Source organism: Salvelinus alpinus, chromosome 9 (assembly GCF_045679555.1).
Source record: "Salvelinus alpinus chromosome 9, SLU_Salpinus.1, whole genome shotgun sequence".
In the NCBI taxonomy this organism is placed as follows: Eukaryota; Metazoa; Chordata; class Actinopteri; order Salmoniformes; family Salmonidae; genus Salvelinus; species Salvelinus alpinus.
The window spans coordinates 4,791,798-4,819,088 of NC_092094.1; the positions used below are offsets into that span (position 1 = coordinate 4,791,798).

General features: G+C 45.3%; 1 protein-coding gene across 1 annotated transcript in view; it reads right to left on the reverse strand.

The window, feature by feature from the left end:
* Nucleotides 1-27,291, reverse strand: part of LOC139584189 (protogenin B-like) — a 38,640-nt gene that overhangs the window by 6,565 nt on the left and 4,784 nt on the right. The window contains exons 3-18 of the mRNA XM_071415746.1: nt 21,428-21,572; nt 20,398-20,534; nt 19,808-19,988; nt 19,377-19,492; nt 18,324-18,483; nt 17,784-18,031; nt 14,196-14,360; nt 13,493-13,798; nt 11,397-11,585; nt 7,826-7,921; nt 7,451-7,637; nt 5,852-5,979; nt 3,668-3,838; nt 2,639-2,830; nt 1,775-1,898; nt 1,127-1,274 (exon numbers count right to left, since the gene is read on the reverse strand). Coding sequence (XP_071271847.1) covers nt 1,127-1,274; nt 1,775-1,898; nt 2,639-2,830; nt 3,668-3,838; nt 5,852-5,979; nt 7,451-7,637; nt 7,826-7,921; nt 11,397-11,585; nt 13,493-13,798; nt 14,196-14,360; nt 17,784-18,031; nt 18,324-18,483; nt 19,377-19,492; nt 19,808-19,988; nt 20,398-20,534; nt 21,428-21,572 — 2,693 coding nt within the window. The remainder of the gene's footprint in view (nt 1-1,126; nt 1,275-1,774; nt 1,899-2,638; nt 2,831-3,667; nt 3,839-5,851; nt 5,980-7,450; nt 7,638-7,825; nt 7,922-11,396; nt 11,586-13,492; nt 13,799-14,195; nt 14,361-17,783; nt 18,032-18,323; nt 18,484-19,376; nt 19,493-19,807; nt 19,989-20,397; nt 20,535-21,427; nt 21,573-27,291) is intronic.

A 27,291-nucleotide genomic window follows, 5' to 3' on the forward strand; every position in this document is an offset into this window, starting at 1 on the left:
CAGAACGCCGCAGCCCGTCTGGTGTTCAACTTTCCCAAGTTCTCTCACGTCACCCCGCTCCTCCGCTCTCTCCACTGGCTTCCAGTTGAAGCTCGCATCCGCTACAAGACCATGGTGCTTGCCTACGGAGCTGTGAGGGGAACGGCACCTCCGTACCTTCAGGCTCTGATCAGGCCCTACACCCAAACAAGGGCACTGCGTTCATCCACCTCTGGCCTGCTCGCCTCCCTACCTCTGAGGAAGTACAGTTCCCGCTCAGCCCAGTCAAAACTGTTCGCTGCTCTGGCACCCCAATGGTGGAACAAACTCCCTCACGACGCCAGGTCAGCGGAGTCAATCACCACCTTCCGGAGACACCTGAAACCCCACCTCTTTAAGGAATACCTAGGATAGGATAAAGTAATCCTTCTAACCCCCCCCCCCTTAAAAGAGTTAGATGCACTATTGTAAAGTGGTTGTTCCACTGGATATCATAAGGTGAATGCACCAATTTGTAAGTCGCTCTGGATAAGAGCGTCTGCTAAATGACTTAAATGTAAATGTGAAATGTGAAATGTAATCAGGATTGAGAGAAAGATGAATGGGAAAAAAGTACAAATCAAATCAAGTTTATTTTATATAGGCCTTCGTACATCAGCTAATATCTCGAAGTGCTGTACAGAAACCCAGCCTAAAACCCCAAACAGCAAGCAATGCAGGCGTAGAAGCACGTACAGAGAGATCCTTGATGAAAACCTGCTGCAGAGCGCTCAGGACCTCAGACTGGGGCGAAGGTTCACCTTCCAACAGGACAACAACCCGAAGCACACAGCCAAGACAACGCAGGAGTGGCTTCGGGACAAGTCTCTGAAGGTCCGTGAGTGACACAGCCAGAACCCGGACTTGAACCCGATTTAATACATTTGCAAAAAACTCTAAAAAAATGTATTTTTCTTTGTCATTATGGGGTATTGTGTGTAGGTTGATGAGGTTGAGAAAATGTAATCAATTTTAGAATAACGCTGTAACCTAACAAAATGTTGAAAAAGTCAAAGGGTCTGAATACTTTCCGAAGGCAAGGTATATGACATAAATACAGTCTCATACATAGACACTCACAGCCTGTGTCTGTGGAGTCATGTCTCACCTCGGCATCAATGAAGTGTGGTGCCATCATGGGCATCAGGGCCTCTATGTTCTCAGCCTGGTGTTCATTGGCCAGGGCCAAACCAGTATGTGGACCATGGGTTCCCTCACCATTCACTATGTCAATTATCTTACAGATGGAAGATTTCCTATTGGAGCAAAGAGTAGAAGTTAAGGGAACAATATGAAAGAACATATTTGAAGAGAGGTCTTTCAAAAATGGCTGATGCATTAGAATGAGTAAATGGAGTATAGTCTGAGAAGAAGAAGAAGAAGAAACAGAAGAAGAAGGAGAAGAAACAGAAGAAGAAACAGAAGAAGGACGAGAAGAAACAGAAGAAGAAACAGAAGAAGGACGAGAAGAAACAGAAGAAGGAGAAGAAGAAGAAACAGAAGAAGAAACAGAAGAAGGAGAAGAAGAAACAGAAGAAGGAGAAGAAGAAGGAGGAGAAGAAGAAACAGAAGAAGAAGAAACAGAAGAAGGAGAAGAAGAAACAAAAGAAGAAACAGAAGAAGGAGGAGAAGAAGAAACAAAAGAAGGAGGAGAAGAAGAAACAGAAGAATGAGGAGAAGAAGAAACAGAAGAAGGAGAAGAAGAAGAAACAGAAGAAGGAGAAGACTATTACTTAGATGGATATTGTGTAAATACCTGGATCTGCCTTTGCTGATGAGGATGATGGTACACATCACTATACAGGCCAGAGCGATGCAGACCCCCACGATGATCCCTGTCATGGAATTCTGCTCTGTGTGGTACAGGTCGTCCGAGAACACTGGAAGACGAGAAATCAGGGCACACTGAGTTATCACATCAATTTAATAACTCTACCTACATGTACATATTACCTCAAATCATTTAATAACTCTACCTACATGTACATATTACCTCAAATAATTTAATAACTCTACCTACATGTACATATTACCTCAAATAATTTAATAACTCTACCTACATGTACATATTACCTCAAATCATTTAATAACTCTACCTACATGTACATATTACCTCAAATCATTTAATAACTCTACCTACATGTACATATTACCTCAATTACCTCGACACCGGTGCCCCCCACATTGACTCTGTACCGGTACCCCCTGTATATAGTCTCCACATTGACTCTGTACCGGTACCCCCTGTATATAGCCTCCAATTTGACTCTGTACCGTAACACCCTGTATATTGCCTCCACATTGACTCTGTACCGTAACACCCTGTATATAGCCTCCACATTGACTCTGTACCGTAACACCCTGTATATAGCCTCCACATTGACTCTGTACCGTAACACCCTGTATATAGCCTCCACATTGACTCTGTACCGTAACACCCTGTATATAGCCTCCACATTGACTCTGTACCGGTAAAGTAAGAGACTATATTCTGTTTAGGGTCATGTTGTCTCCAACTGCAGTATGTTCAAAGTCCAAGACATGACAGGTCCTATGTCTCTCCAGTCCAACAACACTACGACAGTACTCTCCAGTCCAACAACACTACGACATAACTAACCTGTGGTGTCTGAGGAGGAGGAGCCGCTGCCCGAGTGCCTGGGGCTCTTCCCTCTGTGTCTAGAGCCAGGCCCCAGGGCCAGCTCCACAGTAGTAGAGAAGGGCCCGTCTCCCACCTGGTTGGAGGCAGAGATCTTCACCAGGTAGACGTTACCAGGCTCCAGAAGCTCCAGCAGGGCCATGGTGTTACTTCCTGTAGGGGAAAGACAGGACTGGTGTTACTTCCTGTAGGGACAGCAGACAGGTTTTTAGAGCGGACTGGAGGAGAACGCATCATAACACAGCCATTCCCAAAACCCCAGACCCAAATCTTGGATGCACACTGGTCAGATACTCAGAATTTTTTTAATCTGCACTCAACGGACTCAAACAGTAGCTACAACACTCTGCTCTCAAAGCTTTTGCCCAGGCCTGTCTCCAGACCCCCCCCCCCCCCCCCTCCAAAATGTCCACCTGTGTTTACAATTCCTCTATAATATCTGGCTGTCTAACCATCTCACTCATCCCCCCTCTGCAGTATCTGTCAGTATCTATCTGTTCCACTCACCCTCCCTCTGCAGTATCTGGCTGTCTAACCATCGCATTCATCCCCCCCTCTGCAGTATCTGTCAGTATCTAGCTGTTCCACTCACCCTCCCTCTGCAGTATCTGTCTGTCTAACCATAGCATTCATCCCCCCTCTGCAGTATCTTCCAGTATCTAGCTGTTCCACGCATCCTCCCTCTGCAGTATCTGGCTGTTCCACTCACCTTCCCTCTGTAGTATCTTCCAGTATCTAGCTGTTCCACTCACCCTCCCTCTGCAGTATCTGGCTGATCCACTCACCCGCCCTCTGCAGTGTCTGGCTGTTCCACTCACCCTCCCTCTGCAGTCTCTGCCAGTATCTAGCTGTTCCACTCACCCTCCCTCTGCAGTGTCTGCCAGTATCTAGCTGTTCCACTCACCCTCCCTCTGCAGTGTCTGCCAGTATCTAGCTGTTCCACTCACCCTCCCTCTGCAGTGTCTGCCAGTATCTAGCTGTTCCACTCACCCTCCCTCTGCAGTGTCTGCCAGTATCCGGCCAGCCAGGCCCTCTGTGAGGCGTACAGGATGGTGTAGTGCGTCACGGCCAGGTTGTTCTCCGCTGGTTCTCTCCAGGAAACCAGGGCTGTACCGTCCTCAATCAGACTCACCCTCACACCTTCAGGAGGGTGGCTGGGCGCTGATGAACAGAAAAGGGTAATTTGAGTCTCTTAAGCTTAAATGTATCTTGTTCCGTCATCTAGTACAGTTGGCTTTGATTGGTGAGTGTTATTGTGTGCACACGGGTCACTGGTTCTCGGCCCATCTCAAATAAAATAAAATAAAAAGTTTATTGTCGCGTACACAAAGTTATAGCAGGTGTTATAGCAGGTGTTATAGCAGGTGTTATACCAGGTGTTATACCAGGTGTTACAGCAGGTGTTACAGCAGGTGTTATAGCAGGTGTTACAGCAGGTGTTATAGCAGGTGTTATAGCAGGTGTTATACCAGGTGTTACAGCAGGTGTTACAGCAGGTGTTACAGCAGGTGTTACAGCAGGTGTTACAGCAGGTGTTACAGCAGGTGTTATAGCAGGTGTTACAGCAGGTGTTACAGCAGGTGTTACAGCAGGTGTTACAGCAGGTGTTATAGCAGGTGTTATAGCAGGTGTTATAGCAGGTGTTACAGCAGGTGTTACAGCAGGTGTTACAGCAGGTGTTACAGCAGGTGTTATACCAGGTGTTATACCAGGTGTTACAGCAGGTGTTACAGCAGGTGTTACAGCAGGTGTTATAGCAGGTGTTATAGCAGGTGTTACAGCAGGTGTTACAGCAGGTGTTATAGCAGGTGTTATACCAGGTGTTATACCAGGTGTTATACCAGGTGTTATACCAGGTGTTACAGCAGGTGTTACAGCAGGTGTTACAGCAGGTGTTATAGCAGGTGTTACAGCAGGTGTTACAGCAGGTGTTATAGCAGGTGTTATAGCAGGTGTTACAGCAGGTGTTATAGCAGGTGTTATAGCAGGTGTTATACCAGGTGTTATAGCAGGTGTTATACCAGGTGTTATAGCAGGTGTTACAGCAGGTGTTATAGCAGGTGAAGCATAATGCTTATGTTACTAGCTCCAACAGCGCCTGTGAGAATGTCTAGCAAATACAATACAAATACAGAAATAATCAAAATACAAACAAATTTTTTTTCAGAATGAGTCCAACATTCATCTACCCTGATGAAGACAGCTTGGCTGTCGAAACGTTGGATATAATTTTTTTTGCATCTGAGCTCCTAGAGTGTGCGGCTCTCCTTTATATTTTAAGAATGAGTCCGACAACCTAGAGTAGATATATCAGTGTGAACATTGTCTGAATACACAATACAAATACGTGCTGTGTTTAGACAGTAGATCATTTGGAAGAAAATGGTAAATACAGTAGTAGGTATATTAGGATGAGCTATGTTGAGAATACAGTTTATACATAAATGTAACAGTTTTTAACTTTAGTCCGTCCCCTCGCCCCGACTCGGGCGCGAACCAGGGACCCTCTGCACACATCAACAGTCACCCACGAAGCATCGTTACCCATCGCTCCACAAAAGCCGCGGCCCTTTGCAGAGCAAGGGGGACCACTACTTCAAGGTCTCAGAGCAAGTGACGTCACCGTTTGAAAGGCTATTAGAGCGCACCACCGCTAACTAGCTAGCCATTTCACATCGGTTACATAAACACTGAGTCAACAACAGTATATACACAGAATATGAGGTGACCAGTGTGCAATGTAAATGTAATGTAAAGTTTTCACAGTAGTGTAACGACCCTGGATTTATAAGCGCGGAAATCGACTCTGCCGTTCGAGCATGCTTTTGCGGCACAGTACCAGGCCAGAGTACCAGAGCGCACTGGACTTCGGGCTAGAAGGTTGAGGGTTCGAGACCTGCTCCCTGCCTGTTTCATTACAGTATATACACAGAATATGAGGTGACCAGTGTTCAATGACTCTATCTATATTACATGGTGCATTAGTCTCAAGGTGCAGGCCAGAGTACCGGCCGGGTACATCTCAGAGTAGACTGGGAAAGGAAGCTATACTGTTGATGTCACTTAAAGTTAAATAGACTCCTTCATAATGTATAGATCATGAAGGAATCTTTATCCTTGTTTTCCTTGGGAAACGTGACATGATAGTCAGAAGAGAATAAGAGGATTGCTTACCTGCTGGTAGAGTCCTCTGAAAGACAACCATGCTCCAGGGACTGGCCAGTTGGTCGACATGGAGACGCACCACGAACTCATAGCGAGTGTTGGAGTCCAGGCTCTGTATCTGCACACTCTGGTTGGTACTGACGAGGACAAACAGACATCCCAGAATAAATATTAGCAATCATGACAGGTTCAATCAAAAACACTCAGTGTCCATAACAATGTTGCACTTCAGTCTCTTGTCAGAAGTAAAGTGTAAAACTAAATCACCACATGCAATATCAATTTCCATGATCTGAAAAATGACAATGGGATGGGACAATAGCATAGTAGTAAAGTACACTGCAACATGTAAAGTGTTGGTCCCATGTTTCATGAGCTGAAATAAAAGATCCCAGAAATGTACCATATTATTTCTCTAAAATGTTGTGCACAAATTTGTTTAAATTCCTGTTACTGAGCATTTCTCATTTGCCAAGATAATCCATTCACCTGACCGGTGTGGCATATCAAGAAGCTGATTAAACAGCAAGATTATTACACAGGTGCACCTTGTGCTGGGGAAAATAAAAGGCCACTCTAAAATGTGCAGTTTTGTCACACAACACAATGCCACAGATGTCTCAAGTTTTGAGGGAGCGTGCAATTGGCATGCTGACTGTAGGAATGTCCACCAGAGCTATTGCCAGATAATTGAATGTTCATTTCTCTACCATAAGCCACCTCCAACGTAATTTTAGAGAATTTGGCAGTACGTCCAACCGGTCTCACAACCACGTGTTTGGCGTCAAGTGGGCGAGCGGTTTGCTGATGTCAACTTTGTGAATAGAGTTCCCCGTGGTGGCGGTGGGGTTATGGCATGGGCAGGAATAAGCTACAGAAAACAAACACAATTTAATTTTATCAATGGCAATTTTAATGCACAAAAACTACCGTGACGAGATCCTGTGCCCTCATTTATTTTAAGGTTTCTGTGACCAACAGATGCATATCTGTATTCCCAGTCATGTGAAATCCATAGATTAGGGCCTAATGAATTTATTTCAATGGACCGATTTCCTCATGTGAACTGTAACTTGGTAAAATCAATTAAATTGTTGCATTTATATTTTTGTTCAGTATAATAATCTTAGTATTAAAATAGTAGTAAAGTATTCTTCTTCTTCTTCAACAGACCCCAGGATACAGGTATAAACATCCTAAGTATCTTGTAGAAAGAGGAGGAAGGGAACCGTTACTAAGGTACACAATAGTACATTTTGGTAGACAGAAGGTGCTCTTTGGTAAAAGGGGTAAATTGGTCATCAAAAAGAAAGGAGGACCAAGGCACTCCTCATAAAATTAATTATTATAATTATTAAATTTATTAATTAGTATAATTATTATTTATTATAATTATTTATTAATTATTATAATTATTCATTACTATATTTATTAATTAGTATATTTATTAATTAGTATAATTATTACTTAATTATTAATAATTATTATAATTATTAAATATTATTTATTAATTATTAATTAATAATTGGTCCTCTTTTCTTTTTGATGATCCTAAGTATCTTCTTGAACTCGAGCGGTTCTGTTGCAGAACACTGGTCATGAACTCACGTCTGTATGTAGCGTACGGCTGATGCGTTCATCAGGCCCACAGGTGTACAGCGCGCTGTGTAGCTGACAACGTTCCTAGAGGCGAAGGCGGGACGGCTCCACCGCAGGTACACCGCTGACGAGCTGTTAGCCACCGCACTCACGTGGTCCGGGGCTGGAGGGGAGGCCACCGGGTGATCTCGTACAGCTACAAGACACACCCACACACAGATGAAAATAACATTTCCTGTAGAAAATGCGTACGATTGCTTCAGCTGTCGAGAAATATTTTTATGGTAGTGGGAGGTGTGTTAGAGGCCCATGTAGAATTCAGGATGAACAGAAGCTGAAGCAGATCAATAGTAAAGAATTGCTCAGATTTTTCTGTTTACTTACACACACATCCTGGGGTGCTGAGTGTCTGGTCGGCCTGGTAACCATCTCCTACCAGGCTTAATGCCAACAGTTTCACATGGTATTTCCTCCTTGGGTCTGGAAAACAATAAAATGGAATATTAAAAAGTAATTTCTGTTGAAATAAATATTATATTTTCTGCCTATTGTCAACTGACCCACATACGCGTTAAAAACATCGGTGCAAACAAAAGGCACATCTGAAATGGCCATTATCAGTCAAAACATAAGAAATAAATGAAAAGTTAACAAAGTTTGCTTTTTCAGTTAAAGTACGAGCCCCTAAGAGCTGGAGGGCAGACGACCCCTTGGTCTTAGCTGACCGTTCCCTATTCACACAGAGTTCAGTGTCTCCCCCCTTTTTTGACTTCAGAACAGCCTTAATTCGTCAGGGCGTGGGACTCTACAAGGTGTCCAAAGTGTTCCAAAGGGATGCTGGCCCATGTTGACTCCACAGGGATGCTGGCCCATGTTGACTCCACAGGGATGCTGGCCCATGTTGACTCCACAGGGATGCTGGCCCATGTTGACTCCACAGGGATGCTGGCCCATGTTGACTCCACAGGGATGCTGGCCCATGTTGACTCCACAGGGATGCTGGCCCATGTTGACTCCACAGGAATGCTGGCCCATGTTGACTCCACAGGGATGCTGGCCCATGTTGACTCCACAGGGATGCTGGCCCATGTTGACTCCACAGGGATGCTGGCCCATGTTGACTCCACAGGGATGCTGGCCCATGTTGACTCCAAAGGGATGCTGGCCCATGTTGACTCCAAAGGGATGCTGGCCCATGTTGACTCCACAGGGTTGCTGGCCCATGTTGACTCCACAGGGTTGCTGGCCCATGTTGACTCCACAGGGATGCTGGTCCATGTTGACTCCAAAGGGATGCTGGCCCATGTTGACTCCACAGGGATGCTGGCCCATGTTGACTCCACAGGGATGCTGGCCCATGTTGACTCCACAGGGTTGCTGGCCCATGTTGACTCCACAGGGATGCTGGTCCATGTTGACTCCAAAGGGATGCTGGCCCATGTTGACTCCACAGGGATGCTGGCCCATGTTGACTCCAAAGGGATGCTGGACCATGTTGACTCCAAAGGGATGCTGGCCCGTGTTGACTCCAAAGGGATGCTGGACCATGTTGACTCCAAAGGGATGCTGGTCCATGTTGACTACAAAGGGATGCTGGACCATGTTGACTCCACAGGGATGCTGGACCATGTTGACTCCAAAGGGATGCTGGTCCATGTTGACTACAAATGGATGCTGGCCCATGTTGACTCCACAGGGATGCTGGTCCATGTTGACTCCACAGGGATGCTGGCCCATGTTGACTCCACAGGGATGTTGGCCCATGTTGACTCCACTCCTTCCCACAGTTGTGTCAAGTTGGCTGGATGTCCTTTGGGTGGTGGACCATTCTTGATACACACGGGAAACTGTTAAGCGTGGAAAAACCCAGCAGCGTTGCAGTTCTTGACACAAAATGGTGCGCCTGGCACCTACTTTTGCGCTTGCTAGATACTTTATGTCCAAAATTATTCTATATACATTTTGTCCATTTTGACACTGGAATCAATGTTTCTGACTCATATCGATGCCATATCGGCCGTTTTCAAAATGAGAAGTTGATTTTTAGGGCCAATCGCTCTTTAAAAATGCTGCAATTCAATTCAGTGTCTTTCAGTTTAAAACGCACCACACGCTAACCATCTCCTAAATCATGTCGTATTTTAGGGGACCGTTAAGGATTTGTTTTATATCTTGGTGTGAAAGGTTAGGTTCTGGGTATTGACCAGTGGAAAGGGGAGGGGTGTGTGTGTGTGTCCAGGCCTGTTGTTGTGGTGGTGGGGGATGGGGCCAGGAGGCTTGGTGGGAGGCCTGGGGGGCTAAGGGCTGGGGTGCGGGGGCCAGAGGCAGCATTCAGCTGCTAGGATCCAGGGCCCCTGGGACAAGGGTGGGTTGACTAGGGTCAGGCCAAGATAGAACAGAAGGAATCTGGGCTTCAGGACTGTGGGAGAGGAGAGAGTAGACCATTCTATGACATTTGAAATGTCTTTATTCTTTTGGAACTTCTGTATCTATACCCGCCTATACCCAATCTATACCCAATCTATACCTATACCCACCTGTACCCAATCTATAGTTATACCCACCTGTACCCCATCTATAGTTATACCCACCTGTACCCAATCTATATCTATATAGATTTGGTATAGGCGGGTATAGATTTAGATTGGGTATAAGTATAGATTGGGTATAGATCGGGTATAGATTTAGATTGGGTACAGGTGGGTATAGGTATACATATACCCAATCTATACCCAATCAATACCTACACCCACCTGTACCCAATCTATATCTATACCTACACCCACCTGTACCCCATCTATATCTACACCTATACCTATACCCAATCTATACCTATACCCACCTGTACCAAATCTATACCTATACCACCTATACCCAATCTATATCTATACCCAATCTATATCTATACCCACCTGTACCCAATCTATATCTATACCACCTATACCCAATCTATATCTATACCTATACCCAATCTATATCTATACCTATACCCAATCTATATCTATACCTATACCCAATCTATATCTATACCCACCTGTACCCAATCTATACCTATACCCACCTGTACCCAATCTATATCTATAACCGCCGATACCTAATCTATACCCACTTATATCCAATCTATACCTATAACCGCCTAAATCCAATCTATACCTATAACCGCTATATCCAATCTATACCTATACCTGCCTATACCCAATCTATATCTATACCAGCCTATACCCAATCTATACCCAGCCTATACCCAATCTATACCCAATCTATACCCACTTGTACCCAATCTATACCTATACCCGCGTGTACCCAATCTATACCCACGTGTACCCAATCTATACCCACTTGTACCCAATCTATACCCACTTGTACCCAATCTATACCCACTTGTACCCAATCTATACCCACTTGTACCCAATCTATACCTATACCCGCCTATACCCAATCTATACCCACTTAAACCCAATCTATACCCAATCTATATCTATACCCGCCTATACCCAATCTATACCCACTTATACCAAATCTATAGCCAATCTATATCTATACCCGCCTATACCCAATCGATATCTATACCCGCCTATACCCAATCTATACCCAATCTATACCTATACCCAATCTATCTCCAATCTATACCTATACCCGCCTATACCCAATCTATACCCAATCTATATCTATACCCGCCTATACCCAATCTATACCTATACCCAATCTATCTCCAATCTATACCTATACCCACCTATACCCAATCTATACCTATACCCACCTATACCCAATCTATACCCAATCTATACCTATACCCACCTATACCCAATCTATACCCAATCTATACCTATACCCAATCTATCTCCAATCTATACCTATACCCACCTATACCCAATCTATACCCAATCTATACCTATACCCGCCTATACCTATACCTGCCTATACCCAATCTATACCTACTGTAACTATCACTCACCCAGGCCACTGATGGTGTATTCTGTGTCCTCAGGCTGGAGCTGGATGGAGGGCTGTTCTGGTTGGCCCTCCTCATGGTAACAGAGCCGGTAACCCTGGACGACCACGGAGCCTGGAGATGGCTGCCATCGAACCAAGATGGAGGTGCAGTTGAGAGGCTCCAGTTGCTGCAGCAGTGGGGCTGGTGGCACTGTGGGGACACAGGAAGGAGAGTCGGTATGAAGGGGATGATGAAGGACACATACTGGCACCGCTTCAGGCCAGGGCACGTAGAGGCCGATTCAGATTTTAGGAGTTCACGTCTGTCCTACGGACATCTTGTAACGTCTGCTTCCAACTCACACCCTCAAAACACATAGATCCCCTGAACGCAGCTCACTCTCCAGATCCCAATCACCTGAATTCTGATCACCTGTTCACACACCTGTATGTCATTATCACCCACTATTTAGTTCAGTTCTTTGCACCCCATCACTGTGAGGTATTGTTTGTTTTGTGACACACGTCTTTCAGAGCTCTGTTTTTCCCGTAATTTACTCCTCCCGTGTATGATAGTTTTTGCCTGCCTCACTAACGATGTCTTTTTGCCTATTCCCTGCCTGTACTTTAGCCTATCGGATTTCCTGTTATCTACATATTGCCTGATCTCCCGGACTACGTTACTAGCCTTTTCCCTGCCTGTACTGTTGCCTTTGGACCCCCTGTGTATGACCTTCTGCCTGCCCCTGGACCCAGCTACCTGCCTCCCCCTGTTGTATGACCTGCTGCCTGCCCCTGGACCCAGATACCTGCCTCCTCCTGTGTATGACCTTCTGCCTGCCCCTGGACCCAGATACCTGCCTCCTCCTGTGTATGACCTTCTGTCTGCCCCTGGACCCAGATACCTGCCTCCTCCTGTGTATGACCTTCTGCCTGCCCCTGGACCCAGATACCTGCCTCCTCCTGTGTATGACCTGCTGCCTGCCCCTGGACCCAGATACCTGCCTCCTCCTGTGTATGACCTTCTGCCTGCCCCTGGACCCAGCTACCTGCCTCCTCCTGTGTATGACCTGCTACCTGCCCCTGGACCCAGCTACCTGCCTCCTCCTGTGTATGACCTGCTACCTGCCCCTGGACCCAGCTACCTGCCGCCTCCTGTGTATGACCTTCTGCCTGCCCCTGGACCCAGATACCTGCCTCCTCCTGTGTATGACCTTCTGCCTGCCCCTGGACCCAGCTACCTGCCTCCTCCTGTGTATGACCTTCTGCCTGCCCCTGGACCCAGATACCTGCCTCCTCCTGTGTATGACCTTCTGCCTGCCCCTGGACCCAGCTACCTGCCTCCTCCTGTGTATGACCTTCTGCCTGCCCCTGGACCCAGCTACCTGCCTCCTCCTGTGTATGACCTTCTGCCTGCCCCTGGACCCAGCTACCTGCCTCCTCCTGTGTATGACCTTCTGCCTGCCCCTGGACCCAGCTACCCGCCTCCTCCTGTGTATGACCTTCTGCCTGCCCCTGGACCCAGCTACCCGCCTCCTCCTGTGTATGACCTTCTGCCTGCCCCTGGACCCAGCTACCTGCCTCCTCCTGTGTATGACCTTCTGCCTGCCCCTGGACCCAGCTACCTGCCTCCTCCTGTGTATGACCTTCTGCCTGCCCCTGGACCCAGCTACCTGCCTCCTCCTGTGTATGACCTTCTGCCTGCCCCTGGACCCAGGTACCTGCCTCCTCCTGTGTATGACCTTCTGCCTGCCCCTGGACCAGGTACCTGCCTCCTCCTGTGGTCCTATACATTAAACACCTGCTGCGAGTTGCGCTTGAAAACAGCTCTCTGTCTCCCTTCATGTTCACATCATTACAGTAGCCTGACCAAGCAGATGTGGACCGGACTACATCATTACAGTAGCCTGACCAAGCAGATGTGGACCTGACTACATCATTACAGTAGCCTGACCAAGCAGATGTGGACCTGACTACATCAATACAGTAGCCTGACCAAGCAGATGTGGACCTGACTACATCATTACAGTAGCCTGACCAAGCAGATGTGGACCTGACTACATCAATACAGTAGCCTGACCAAGCTGGATCACCCTATCAGGCTGTGATGTTAGTTACCTTTATTACTGGAGGTTTTGGGAGTGCGGTGGGAGGTCCAGGAGGAGGGTTTACACCACCCCACCCTGGTGGCTGCAGCGATCCGGAGAAGGTAGATGGTATCAGGCTGAAGGTCACCGAGGAGGTACTGGGTGTTGTTCTGGGCCAGCTCCACAGACAGAACCGTGGCGTCTGCAGCCGTGCGGTAGGAGAGGCGGTAGGCCCAGATGTTACCACGGGACAGTTTGGTGGACAGGGGTTGCCACGACACCTGGATGTCTGTAGGGCTGTAGCTGGTCAGACTGAGCTCTGGGCTACGCAAGGGCACTGAGGGAACAGGAAGAGCGAAATCATATACATCATTATATTTTAGTCATTTAACAGATTCTCTTTTCCAAAGCGACTTCCAATCAGTGCATCAACTAAACTAGATAAAACAATCACATAATATGTTTAACATCATTACAAAGGTAAAAACCTTCTTCAGAAGAGCCACTATCTGAAAAATCATGCGAGTGAAAATGTATATTCAATATAATAAATAGTAACATAATAATACATTGACTCACATCGTTTACCTGAATATTAGCTCAATATTATCTCAAATGAAGTGAGTTAGTGACAGGAATCATTAAGTCCCTGTCCTCTACTGCTCAATTCAATTCAATTCAAGTATATTTTATTGGTGTGAAGAAAGTATACAAATGTGTATGGCCCTACTCACCGTCCTCCAGAGTGTGTTGACAGACCTGGTCAGACATGCGGCTAGCTCCCATCGGCATATAAGCCACAATGTAGAAAGAGTAGTTCCAGGCTGGCTCCAAGTCATCTATGATGTAGCTGGTCGTGTCGTTGCCAATCACTGCCTGATACTCCTCATTGTTTAGTCCTGGAACGGATAGGGAGCAGATGAAAAGCATAGATTTAACGTAACGTGTAAGATGCCTCAAATGTAGGGCTCCCTTTAAAAGAGGAATTACCTCAATGGGACCTGGTTAAATAAAAGAGAATTAAAATGAATTAAAATAGATATAAAAAGACCAGAGATCTTCATAACCCTGTTGTATATAAACAAATTGGATTCACTGTTTGGGGTAAACTACCCAGCAAACCAAAATTGGTTCTGTGAACGTTGCTCTCACATTTTGTTTGCGACAGTATGCTCAACATATGTGTTATTACATTACCTGGAAACCTAATTGGAACATTTGGGGAATGTTCTGTGGGTGGTTGATACAGAAGTTGTGCACAATATTATAGTTAATGTTAGGATAAAATTCTACGGATATTTCATTTAAAAACATTGTTTGAATGTTTTTTGGGGATGTTATCATCCTAACGTTAGATAAAACCTTAACTATAACTTGTAGTCAAAGGGCTACCCACCACCCTTGAAACAGAACTGGAAAATGGCAACATCATTTTGTAGATAATTGTAATTAAGTTGAAGAATTTGTGATCTACAACTTGTAAAAATTGCAAATTAATTAAATATTATATATCAAAAGGGTACAATTTCGAAATCATAGCCCATTTTGGGTAATTTCCCCTAGCAACATTATGAGGTTGCCATGTTAAATCTTGGTTACCATCGTTACACACATTCCATTGTCCATGTTTGCAAAAAGAACGTATGTACCGGACCGGAGGAATCCCAAAATAATGCGAGATAAGAAGCTGTTGAAACACGCTAAATAGCAACAACAAAACAATCTCAGATGCCAGAACAGTATTTTATTTAGTTGTCGGGACCCTTGCATGTTTTGAGAGCAGTGTAAGCTAGCAAACGTTGACCTGTCTTTAGTTTGGCTAGCAGGAAAGAGCAATGATGGCCCTTGTAGGCGAAGTACAGCTGCCCAAAGGGCCTTATATTAACCGAGACGTTCTGTGAGCCAGTGTGCAACAAAAGTAACCAAAGTGAAACTGTGTTTTTGATGCTAAATATCATAACTTTGATTAAAGAAAAAAAATGTATGTGCAACTTTTACAAGTTTTGAATCATTCATCCTCATAACACTATATACATAATGTTGCAGTTCAGTTTTCTGGGTCACGAAAAACACATTTTTGGTAGGTGGCCCTTGGACTGTTACAGGGAATCTTAGCTAATGTTCCGGGAATGTTTCTGGTTTGCTGGGTAGTCTTTCTGCTAATAGTCTCTCTTGCCCCTCAGATTTTCTGTAAACATTGACCTAATGCAGAGCAGAGTCACATTCCCTGTGACATGTCTTTTCTGCCCACAGGCCTCAAACAGTCCTAACCTGTGACATGTCTTTCCTGCCCACAGGCCTCAAACAGTCCTAACCTACGACATGTATTTCCTGCCCACAGGCCTCAAACAGTCCTAACCTGTGACAATTATTTCCTGCCCACAGGCCTCAAACAGTCCTAACCTGTGACATGTCTTTCCTGCCCACAGGCCTCAAACAGTCCTAACCTGTGACATGTATTTCCTGCCCACAGGCCTCAAACAGTCCTAACCTGTGACATGTATTTCCTGCCCACAGGCCTCAAACAGTCCTAACCTGTGACATGTATTTCCTGCCCACAGGCCTCAAACAGTCCTAACCTGTGACATGTCTTTCCTGCCCACAGGCCTCAAACAGTCCTAACCTGTGACATGTATTTCCTGCCCACAGGCCTCAAACAGTCCTAACCTGTGACATGTATTTCCTGCCCACAGGCCTCAAACAGTCCTAACCTGTGACATGTATTTCCTGCCCACAGGCCTCAAACAGTCCTAACCTGTGACATGTATTTCCTGCCCACAGGCCTCAAACAGTCCTAACCTGTGACATGTCTTTCCTGCCCACAGGCCTCAAACAGTCCTAACCTGCGAGTTAAAGAAAAACATTTTGTTTACTTTTGTCTGTATCCACTTTTTAAGAGTGTTTTTTTTTTTAGCAACTGTCAGCAATTATTGTTGTTTAAAATGTCAGTTAACTAATGTTTGTAGATGATCTTTTGATTAAAAAAACATGAGCTGGCGCACACTCAGAAAAATTCGTTTGTGTGGAGGTGCTGACTAATGCTTCGGGGCATCACGTTTCTGCATCACTGTGACTTCCTGTCTCCTTGTGGACCCTTGTAGACGGTCTCCTTGTGGATCCTTGTAGACGGTCTCCTTGTGGACCCTGAGGAAGGCACAGTGATGTCGAAATGTTGGTAAATACCCATTAAATTGCTGGGAGTTTATATATTGAGTGTGTGACTTTATTTTGATAGTTTGTAGATTATCTTCTAACATTACAAGTGTTTGGAGGTCTGTTTGGTCTGAAGTAGTAGACAGAGTAAGTCCTATTTCAAAACCATTATATCAGGCTTAAAGAAAATGGTGTCCTGTCCCTTTAAGAGCGAGAGCGGTGTGGTTGAGAAGGTTGAGGGTGGACAATGGCACGCCGTGGCTGTTGTTATTTTGGAGCGTTGGCCATTCTTCCTGTTTAAACCTCGACCTCGCCGTGGCGACAACAGATGGCCTCCAAGTAAAGCTGGTCACACATTAGACTACTAGAGGTGTAGAGGTTAGAGCCCTGCCTGCCTCCATCACCTATTGAGGTGGACTGGACTCCCTTTCACTCCTTTCAATAGCTTCTTAGTGAAGTTCAACAAGTTCAACCACAATTTGCAACACTTCTCGGTGATCTTTGGCGCATGTAATATATTGGTACAAAATAAAACATGTTTAAATGTAATTATTTTCTGAACAGAAAAGATGAATGTATGAAGAAGAAAAAAAACTTTTCCACACCTCTGTTATTCTCGCCAGTGATTTCTTTAGAACGCCCACATATCAAACAATATTTGAATTGTCATCATGTTTTAACCAGGAAGTCCCTTCAGATAAATCATCTCTTTTCCTAGAGAGATCAGATAGCTGTGGCTTGTGGACATTCCTTTTTGTCATCTATCCTTGTAAGACTACATGCTAATTTCTCCCTCTGTCTTTACTCCTGCCTTCAGCCTTCATGTAGTGTACAGAGTATGTGATGACTTATGTCAGCATTATACAGATGTGGGATCTTAATTTGATCACTATTTTGTTGCTGAGAAGGAAATGCAAACTTGCAATGTTTTTGAGGTTTAAAAAGGCTTCTAAAGTTTGTAATTTCCACTTTGAAACTTCAGACTTGATTTGCCCTAACAAAATATATTTCAACCCTTACAAAAATGTCCATTAATTAGAATCCACATAATAATAATTATTGTTGCTGCAAGATTATTTTCCTGCTGTAGCAAACTTGCTCAAATTAAGATCGTACATCTATAATAGGACATTATAAAGGCTCATACACGCTTATAACAAGTCATTTACCCTCAGCCTTCATGTAGTGTACAGAGTAAGCAATGACTTTATCAGCGTTGTAGATGGGTCTCTCCCAGGCCAGTAGGATGGCTGAGGAGGAGATGGTTTCAGCGTGGATGTTCCTGGGCGCGCTGGGCCGGTCCTCAGACATCACCACGATGAGGCGTGCCAGGGACAGAACACTGCCCTGGTCGTTCTCCGCCACACACTGATAGATGGCATCATCCTCCGGGGTGATCTGAGTGATCACCAGTTTACTGTGGAGGGAAACACAGACTTAGTGAACATCGAGTACAATCAGGAAATGGGGGGGGGGGGGGGGGTTCTCCCAATTCCCCTTTATACAGTTTTTATTATGTATACATTGTGATTAGGTTTCTTCAAATTTATTGTAGGGCACTAGTACTACAATCTCTTCTTGTTATACTGAAACTGTGAAGTTTTGTAATCCAAAAGAAAATGAAATAGCTAAATCTATTTTGATTTGTTTAGGGATAAGTGGTGAATTGTCTAATAAGTTTAATAAGGTGGAATAAGTTAAGGTTCTACCTGTTGTACATCTTGATTCTGCCGTTCAGGTGCACCTCCTCTCCATTTTTCAGCCAGGTGATGCGAGGTGGGGGCACACCCTGAGCCTGGCACATGAAACGGGCAGTGCCAGCTCTGGGACGAGTCTGGCTCTCTGGCCTCTCCACCATGGACGGAGGCTCTGGAGGGACATAACAGGTAGATGAGGTTAGTTTCCCCCTATAACGTGTAGATGAGGTTAGTTTTCCCCTGTTAACGGGTAGATGAGACTAGTTTCCCCCTTTAATGGGTAGATTATGTTAATTTTCTCTTTAGTTTCCGCCTTTAAAGTGTAGATGAGGTTAGTTTCCCCTTTTAATGGGTAGATGAGGTTAGTTTCCCCCTTTAACGGGTAGATGAGGTTAGTTTCCCCATTTACCGGGTAGATAAGGATAGTTTCCTGCTTTAGTTTCCACATTTAATGGGTAGATGAGGTTAGTTTCCCCCTTTAGTTTCCCCATTTAACGGGTAGATGAGGTTAGTTTCCACCTTTAACGGGTAGATGAGGTTAGTTTCCCCCTTTAACGGGTAGATAAGGATAGTTTCCTGCTTTTAACGGGTAGATGAGGTTAGTTTCCCCCTTTAACGGGTAGATGAGGTTAGTTTCCCCCTTTAGTTTCCCCCTTTAACGGGTAGATGAGGTTAGTTTCCCCCTTTAGTTTCCCCATTTAACGGGTAGATGAGGTTAGTTTCCCCCTTTAACGGGTATATGAGGTTAGTTTCCCCCTTACTTAATAAATCTCTTTGAGCGTCTGGAAAAACGCTATTCAATTCCATCCAAAACATACACGGATGATGGTTGAGGTCAAAGACAATATAACAGTGTGATGTCTGTGGGTCCAGTACTCTACATTGTAGTCTGAAATCACATATATTGGAGCAATGAATAAGGGCATACGATTCTGGAATCCGAGACATAGATTTAAGCCAGTACTGGACAACAACAACAACAAAAAACACTTTCAATGAAGATTATCGACTGAGCAGGCTTATTCTGTTGTGCAGGAAGGAAATGTACCCAAGTATTGTACCCACCTAGCACGGTGAGGTTGGCAGCAGCGATGGTGTAGTTGCGTGTTCCTGGTGTGGTGGCTCTACAGAGGTAGACTCCATTGTGCTGAGGCTTCACATTACTGATCAAGAGGTTCCCACTGACAAAACCACATCAAACTTGACTTGACACATTTGAAACACATTTTTACCGTTAAACACACTTCTACCGTTAAACACACTTTTACCGTTAAAACAAACACCGTAGTAAAAACAAAAGAACATAAAACACAACAAATGTCTTAAAAAATTACTAATACAACCACTGATTAAAGGCCAAGCTAAATAGGACAGTCCATTAAGGTACAGTCAGCCACGAACGAAGTAAACAGCAGTATTGGGGGGGCGAAACGTCAGATCGCTGATTCTCAGTCTAAGCGTGATTCAAAAACATCCATGGTGTATATCTGTCATACCTGCCCAGCACCCTGGCATTGTACACATCAATGGGTTTACTGTCGACTCGGCTCCAGGATATGATGGGTCTGGGGTTGCCCGTAGCAATACACTCCAGAACCACAGTGTGGTGGAGGGACACCGTCACGTTCTGGGGGCCCGCTATGATTTGGGGCCTCTGACGGGGCTTAGGGCCAACACCTGAAACAGATAGGACGACCAAGACACATGTCAAGTAAGCATTAAAGCAATAAACAACGTTTCTATGTACAGTAGTATAAAAATATACCAGGAAATGGAGGGGTGATACAGTCGTCCATAGGAGAAATACACAGATTCAAATCAAATCAAATTTATTTATATAGCCCTTCGTACATCAGCTGATATCTCAAAGTGCTGTACAGAAACCCAGCCTAAAACCCCAAACAGCAAGCAATGCAGGTGTAGAAGCACGGTGGCTAGGAAAAACTCCCTAGAAAGGCCAAAACCTAGGAAGAAACCTAGAGAGGAACCAGGCTACGAGGGCTGGCCAGTCCTCTTCTGGCTGTGCCGGGTGGAGATTGCTTCCTTTATTGAATAAATGTGGTGTTGACAGTTTATTCTCAATCACCTGGTTCGATAACGGAGAGCGTTGCCTCGCTGCTCTTGACGCGGTTGCCGATATTGGTGGCCACACAGCGGTACTTCCCAGCATCCTCTAGCTGGACATTGTGGATCTGGAGAACTCCGTTGGGCAGAACTGTGATTCTATAGAGACATGGTACAGTCAGTGATAGTTAGTACCAGGACGTGATAGAACAGTATAATAGATAGTGATGGTCAGGACCTGATAGAACAGTATAGTGGATAGTGATGGTCAGGACCTGATAGAACAGTATAATGGATAGTGATGGTCAGGACCTGATAGAACAGTATAGTGGATAGTGATGGTCAGGACCTGATAGAACAGTATAATAGATAGTGATGGTCAGGACCTGATAGAACAGTATAGTGGATAGTGATGGTCAGGACCTGATAGAACAGTATAGTGGATAGTGATGGTCAGGACCTGATAGAACAGTATAATAGATAGTGATGGTCAGGACCTGATAGAACAGTATAGTGGATAGTGATGGTCAGGACCTGATAGAACAGTATAATAGATAGTGATGGTCAGGACCTGATAGAACAGTATAGTGGATAGTGATGGTCAGGACGTGATAGAACAGTATAATAGATAGTGATGGTCAGGACCTGATAGAACAGTATAATGGATAGTGATGGTCAGGACCTGATAGAACAGTATAATGGATAGTGATGGTCAGGACCTGATAGAACAGTATAATGGATAGTGATGGTCAGGACGTGATAGAACAGTATTAACACAAACCCCAAAAAGCGATGAGATTCATGTAAAATCAAGAGACAAATGCAGTCTTGTATATTGAATTGTACCATAACATAAACAACAGGTAACATATCAATACCATACTGGTATGATTTGATTTGATTTGTTAAAACTATACAGCTATGAGTGGAATGACAAATGCTTCTTGACCACAGCTCGTGTAAGTAAGCATGGTCCAGCTGCAGACCCTAAACATCGCTTGTAGAACCTTTCACGTGAAAACACATTTTGCCCCGATATTCAAACACTGTACCTGTCTGTCTCCAGCGGTAGTGTGCTTTGGTCTAGCTCCCAGGTCACGCTGGCAGGAGGGTTAGAGGTCACCTGACAGGTGAACCTGGCCACGGAACCCTCAGTCACCTCCAAAAGCACGGGATGCACCACGAACGGTGAGATATCTGGAAGGCACAATGAAAGACCAATTAGCTACGGGACACAGCACACAGTCTGGCCAAAGGAAGCAGTGGTTACTCCGTCTAGTATTGACTCTCCACAACACACAGTCTGGCCAAAGGAAGCAGTGGTTACTCCGTCTAGTATTGACTCTCCACAACACACAGTCTGGCCAAAGGAAGCAGTGGTTACTCCGTCTAGTATTGACTCTCCACAACACAGTCTGGCCAAAGGAAGCAGTGGTTACTCCGTCTAGTATTGACTCTCCACAACACAGTCTGGCCAAAGGAAGCAGGGGTTACTCCGTCTAGTATTGACTCTCCACAACACACAGTCTGGCCAAAGGAAGCAGGGGTTACTCCGTCTAGTATTGACTCTCCACAACACAGTCTGGCCAAAGGAAGCAGGGGTTACTCCGTCTAGTATTGACTCTCCACAACACACAGTCTGGCCAAAGGAAGCAGTGGTTACTCCGTCTAGTATTGACTCTCCACAACACAGTCTGGCCAAAGGAAGCAGTGGTTACTCCGTCTAGTATTGACTCTCCACAACACAGTCTGGCCAAAGGAAGCAGGGGTTACTCCGTCTAGTATTGACTCTCCACAACACACAGTCTGGCCAAAGGAAGCAGGGGTTACTCCGTCTAGTATTGACTCTCCACAACACAGTCTGGCCAAAGGAAGCAGTGGTTACTCCGTCTAGTATTGACTCTCCACAACACAGTCTGGCCAAAGGAAGCAGGGGTTACTCCGTCTAGTATTGACTCTCCACAACACAGTCTGGCCAAAGGAAGCAGGGGTTACTCCGTCTAGTATTGACTCTCCACAACACAGTCTGGCCAAAGGAAGCAGGGGTTACTCCGTCTAGTATTGACTCTCCACAACACAGTCTGGCCAAAGGAAGCAGGGGTTACTCCGTCTAGTATTGACTCTCCACAACACAGTCTGGCCAAAGGAAGCAGGGGTTACTCAATGTAAGACTCAATGTATTTCTACCAACGAGGCTCAATGTATTTCTTCCCACGAGGCTCAATGTATTTCTGCCCACGAGGCTCAATGTATTTCTACCAACGAGGCTCAACGTATTTCTGCCCACGAGGCTCAATGTTCTAAACTGCCCTTAGAACACACAGACTGCCCTTAGAACACACAGACTGCCCTTAGAACACACAGACTGCCCTTAGAACACACAGACTGCCCTTAGAACACACAGACTGCCCTTAGAACACACAGACTGCCCTTAGAACACACAGACTGCCCTGAGAACACACAGACTGCCCTGAGAACACACAGACTGCCCTGAGAACACACAGACTGCCCTGAGAACACACAGACTGCCCTGAGAACACACAGACTGCCCTGAGAACACACAGACTGCCCTTAGAACACACAGACTGCCCTGAGAACACAGAGACTGCCCTGAGAACACAGAGACTGCCCTGAGAACACAGAGACTGCCCTTAGAACACACAGACTGCCCATAGAACACACAGACTGCCCATAGAACACACAGACTGCCCATAGAACACACAGACTGCCCATAGAACACACAGACTGCCCATAGAACACACAGACTGCCCTTAGAACACACAGACTGCCCATAGAACACAGAGACTGCCCATAGAACACAGAGACTGCCCATAGAACACAGAGACTGCCCTTAGAACACACAGACTGCCCTTAGAACACACAGACTGCCCTTAGAACACACAGACTGCCCTTAGAACACACAGACTGCCCTTAGAACACACAGACTGCCCTTAGAACACACATAGAATAACCAGGGAGTTGATGAGTTCTAGAAGCAAATTGGTGCAACATATTCAAATGTATTTATTTACTTTACCATTAAGTCCAGGTGAGGCAGTTAAGAACAAATGACTGACTGGAAGGTCTGTAGGACCTAACCATTTAAAAACGTTTCTCTGATGAACTTGTTATCAAGTGTTTCACAAAACGACTACATTGATTTCAACAACTTTGCTTGGGAATTTGAATATTCAGCTTTCAGTCTAATTGTTTGAAGATATGAGGTCAAGTCTGTCAAATCCTGACGTTGATAAATATGATCTGAACCCACGAGGGAGTTTGATACATCTCAGTCATCACGATCTTGTCTTTGAGCCAATCAGCTGTGCAGCTGGTCAGATCAATAGACCAATCAATAGATCAATGGGAGAATGGCATTGAATGATGATTGGTCATAAATTAACACGAATCAATGGGCTGGCTCTCAGGAGATAAGGCTTTAGGACTGCTGATAGATGAAGAAGGAGGCGGAGGAAGAGGAGGACGAAGAGGAGAAATATAAATAATAAAAGTATGATAATGATTCATCACAGAGATCTTCAATAACGAATACTAGAAGGTTCTGTCTGTCTGACCATTGAGTACGTAATACAAACACAATGTGTCATCGGAAACAACAGAAACTGATGTAGTGTCCATTTGAGTCAGGATGGCTGAGTGATGAGCTCAGCCACGTCCTGCAATTAACTAGGAATCTTTCCATGCGCATACCCTAAAACTCACAAATCCACTGTAAACATATAGGTACCATAGGCAATGTGTTCACCCTTCAATATGTGTGTTTTTAGTGATAACACATCTGACCCTTCCCCCCTCAGTCACAGGACCAATATCATGTTAAAGACCCCAGTCACAGGACCAGGCCAATACCATGTTAAAGACCTCAGTCACAGGACCAGGCCAATACCATGTCAAAGACCCCAGTCACAGGACCAGGTAAACACCATGTTAAAGACCACAGTCACAGGACCAGGTCAATACCATGTTAAAGACCCCAGTCACAGGACCAGGCCAATACCATGTTAAAGACCTCAGTCACAGGACCAGGCCAATACCATGTCAAAGACCCCAGTCACAGGACCAGGTAAACACCATGTTAAAGACCCCAGTCACAGGACCAGGTCAATACCATGTCAAAGACCCCAGTCACAGGACCAGGTAAACACCATGTTAAAGACCACAGTCACAGGACCAGGTAAATACCATGTTAAAGACCACAGTCACAGGACCAGGTAAATACCATGTTAAAGACCACAGTCACAGGTCAATACCATGTTAAAGACCACAGTCACAGGTCAATACCATGTTAAAGACCCCAGTCACAGGACCAGGTCAATACCATGTTAAAGACCACAGTCACAGGACCAGGTCAATACCATGTCAAAGACCCCAGTCACAGGACCAGGTAAACACCATGTTAAAGACCACAGTCACAGGACCAGGTCAATACCATGTTAAAGAACACAGTCACAGGTCAAAACCATGTCAAAGACCCCAGTCACAGGACCAGGTAAACACCATGTCAAAGACCCCAGTCACATGACCAGGTCAATACCATGTCAAAGACCCCAGTCACAGGACCAGGTTAATACCATGTTAAAGACCACAGTCACAGGACCAGGTCAATACCATGTTAAAGACCACAGTCACAGGACCAGGTCAATACCATGTCAAAGACCCCAGTCACAGGACCAGGTCAATACCATGTTAAAGACCCCAGTCACAGGACCAGGCCAATACCATGTTAAAGACCCCAGTCACAGGACCAGGTCAATACCATGTTAAAGACCCCAGTCACAGGACCAGGTCAATACCATGTTAAAGACTCCAGTCACAGGACCAGGACCAGGTCAACACCATGTTAAAGACCCCAGTCACAGGACCAGGTCAATACCATGTCAAAGACCCCAGTCACAGGACCAGGTCAATACCATGTTAAAGACCCCAGTCACAGGACCAGGTCAATACCATGTTAAAGACCCCAGTCACAGGACCAGGACCAGGTCAAAACCATGTTAAAGAACACAGTCACAGGACCAGGTCAATACCATGTCAAAGACCCCAGTCACAGGACCAGGTAAACACCATGTTAAAGACCACAGTCACAGGACCAGGTCAATACCATGTTAAAGACCCCAGTCACAGGACCAGGTAAATACCATGTTAAAGACCACAGTCACAGGACCAGGTCAATACCATGTTAAAGACCACAGTCACAGGTCAATACCATGTTAAAGACCCCAGTCACAGGACCAGGTCAATACCATGTTAAAGACCACAGTCACAGGACCAGGTCAATACCATGTCAAAGACCCCAGTCACAGGACCAGGTAAACACCATGTTAAAGACCACAGTCACAGGACCAGGTCAATACCATGTTAAAGAACACAGTCACAGGTCAAAACCATGTCAAAGACCCCAGTCACAGGACCAGGTAAACACCATGTCAAAGACCCCAGTCACAGGACCAGGTTAATACCATGTTAAAGACCACAGTCACAGGACCAGGTCAATACCATGTTAAAGACCACAGTCACAGGACCAGGTCAATACCATGTCAAAGACCCCAGTCACAGGACCAGGTCAATACCATGTTAAAGACCCCAGTCACAGGACCAGGCCAATACCATGTTAAAGACCCCAGTCACAGGACCAGGTCAATACCATGTTAAAGACCCCAGTCACAGGACCAGGTCAATACCATGTTAAAGACTCCAGTCACAGGACCAGGACCAGGTCAACACCATGTTAAAGACCCCAGTCACAGGACCAGGTCAATACCATGTCAAAGACCCCAGTCACAGGACCAGGTCAATACCATGTTAAAGACCCCAGTCACAGGACCAGGTCAATACCATGTTAAAGACCCCAGTCACAGGACCAGGACCAGGTCAAAACCATGTTAAAGAACACAGTCACAGGACCAGATCAATACCATGTTAAAGACCCCAGTCACAGGACCAGGTCAATACCATGTTAAAGACCTCAGTCACAGGACCAGGTCAATACCATGTTAAAGACCCCAGTCACAGGACCAGGTCAATATCGTGTTAAAGACCCCAGTTACAGGACCAGGTCAATACCATGTTAAAGACCCCAGTCACAGGACCAGGTCAATACCATGTTAAAGACCTCAGTCACAGGACCAGGTCAATACCATGTTAAAGACCACAGTCACAGGACCTTGTTGCGGGCCGGGCTCCTGCAAGCTGACTTCGGTCATCAGTGTTAAGAAGCGCGGTTTGGCGGGTCATGTTTCGGGGGACGCATGACTCGACCTTCCCCTCTCCCGAGCACTTTGGGGAGTTGCAGCGATGAGACAAGATCGTAATTGGATCGAAATTGGGAAGAAAAAGGGGGGTGTAAAAAAAATATATATATACAGTGGGGAGAACAAGTATTTGATACACTGCCGATTTTGCAGGTTTTCCTACTTACAAAGCATGTAGAGGTCTGTAATTTTTATCATAGGTACACTTCAACTGTGAGAGACGGAATCTAAAACAAAAATCCAGAAAATCACATTGTATGATTTTTAAGTAATTAATTTGCATTTTATTGCATGACATAAGTATTTGATCACCTACCAACCAGTAAGAATTCCGGCTCTCACAGACCTGTTAGTTTTTCTTTAAGAAGCCCTCCTGTTCTCCACTCATTACCTGTATTAACTGCACCTGTTTGAACTCGTTACCTGTATAAAAGACACCTGTCCACAACCTCAATCAAACAGACTCCAACCTCTCCACAATGGCCAAGACCAGAGAGCTGTGTAAGGATATCAGGGTTAAATTGTAGACCTGCACAAGGCTGGGATGGGCTACAGGACAATAGGCAAGCAGCTTGGTGAGAAGGCAACAACTGTTGGCGCAATTATTAGAAAATGGAAGAAGTTCAAGATGATGGTCAATCACC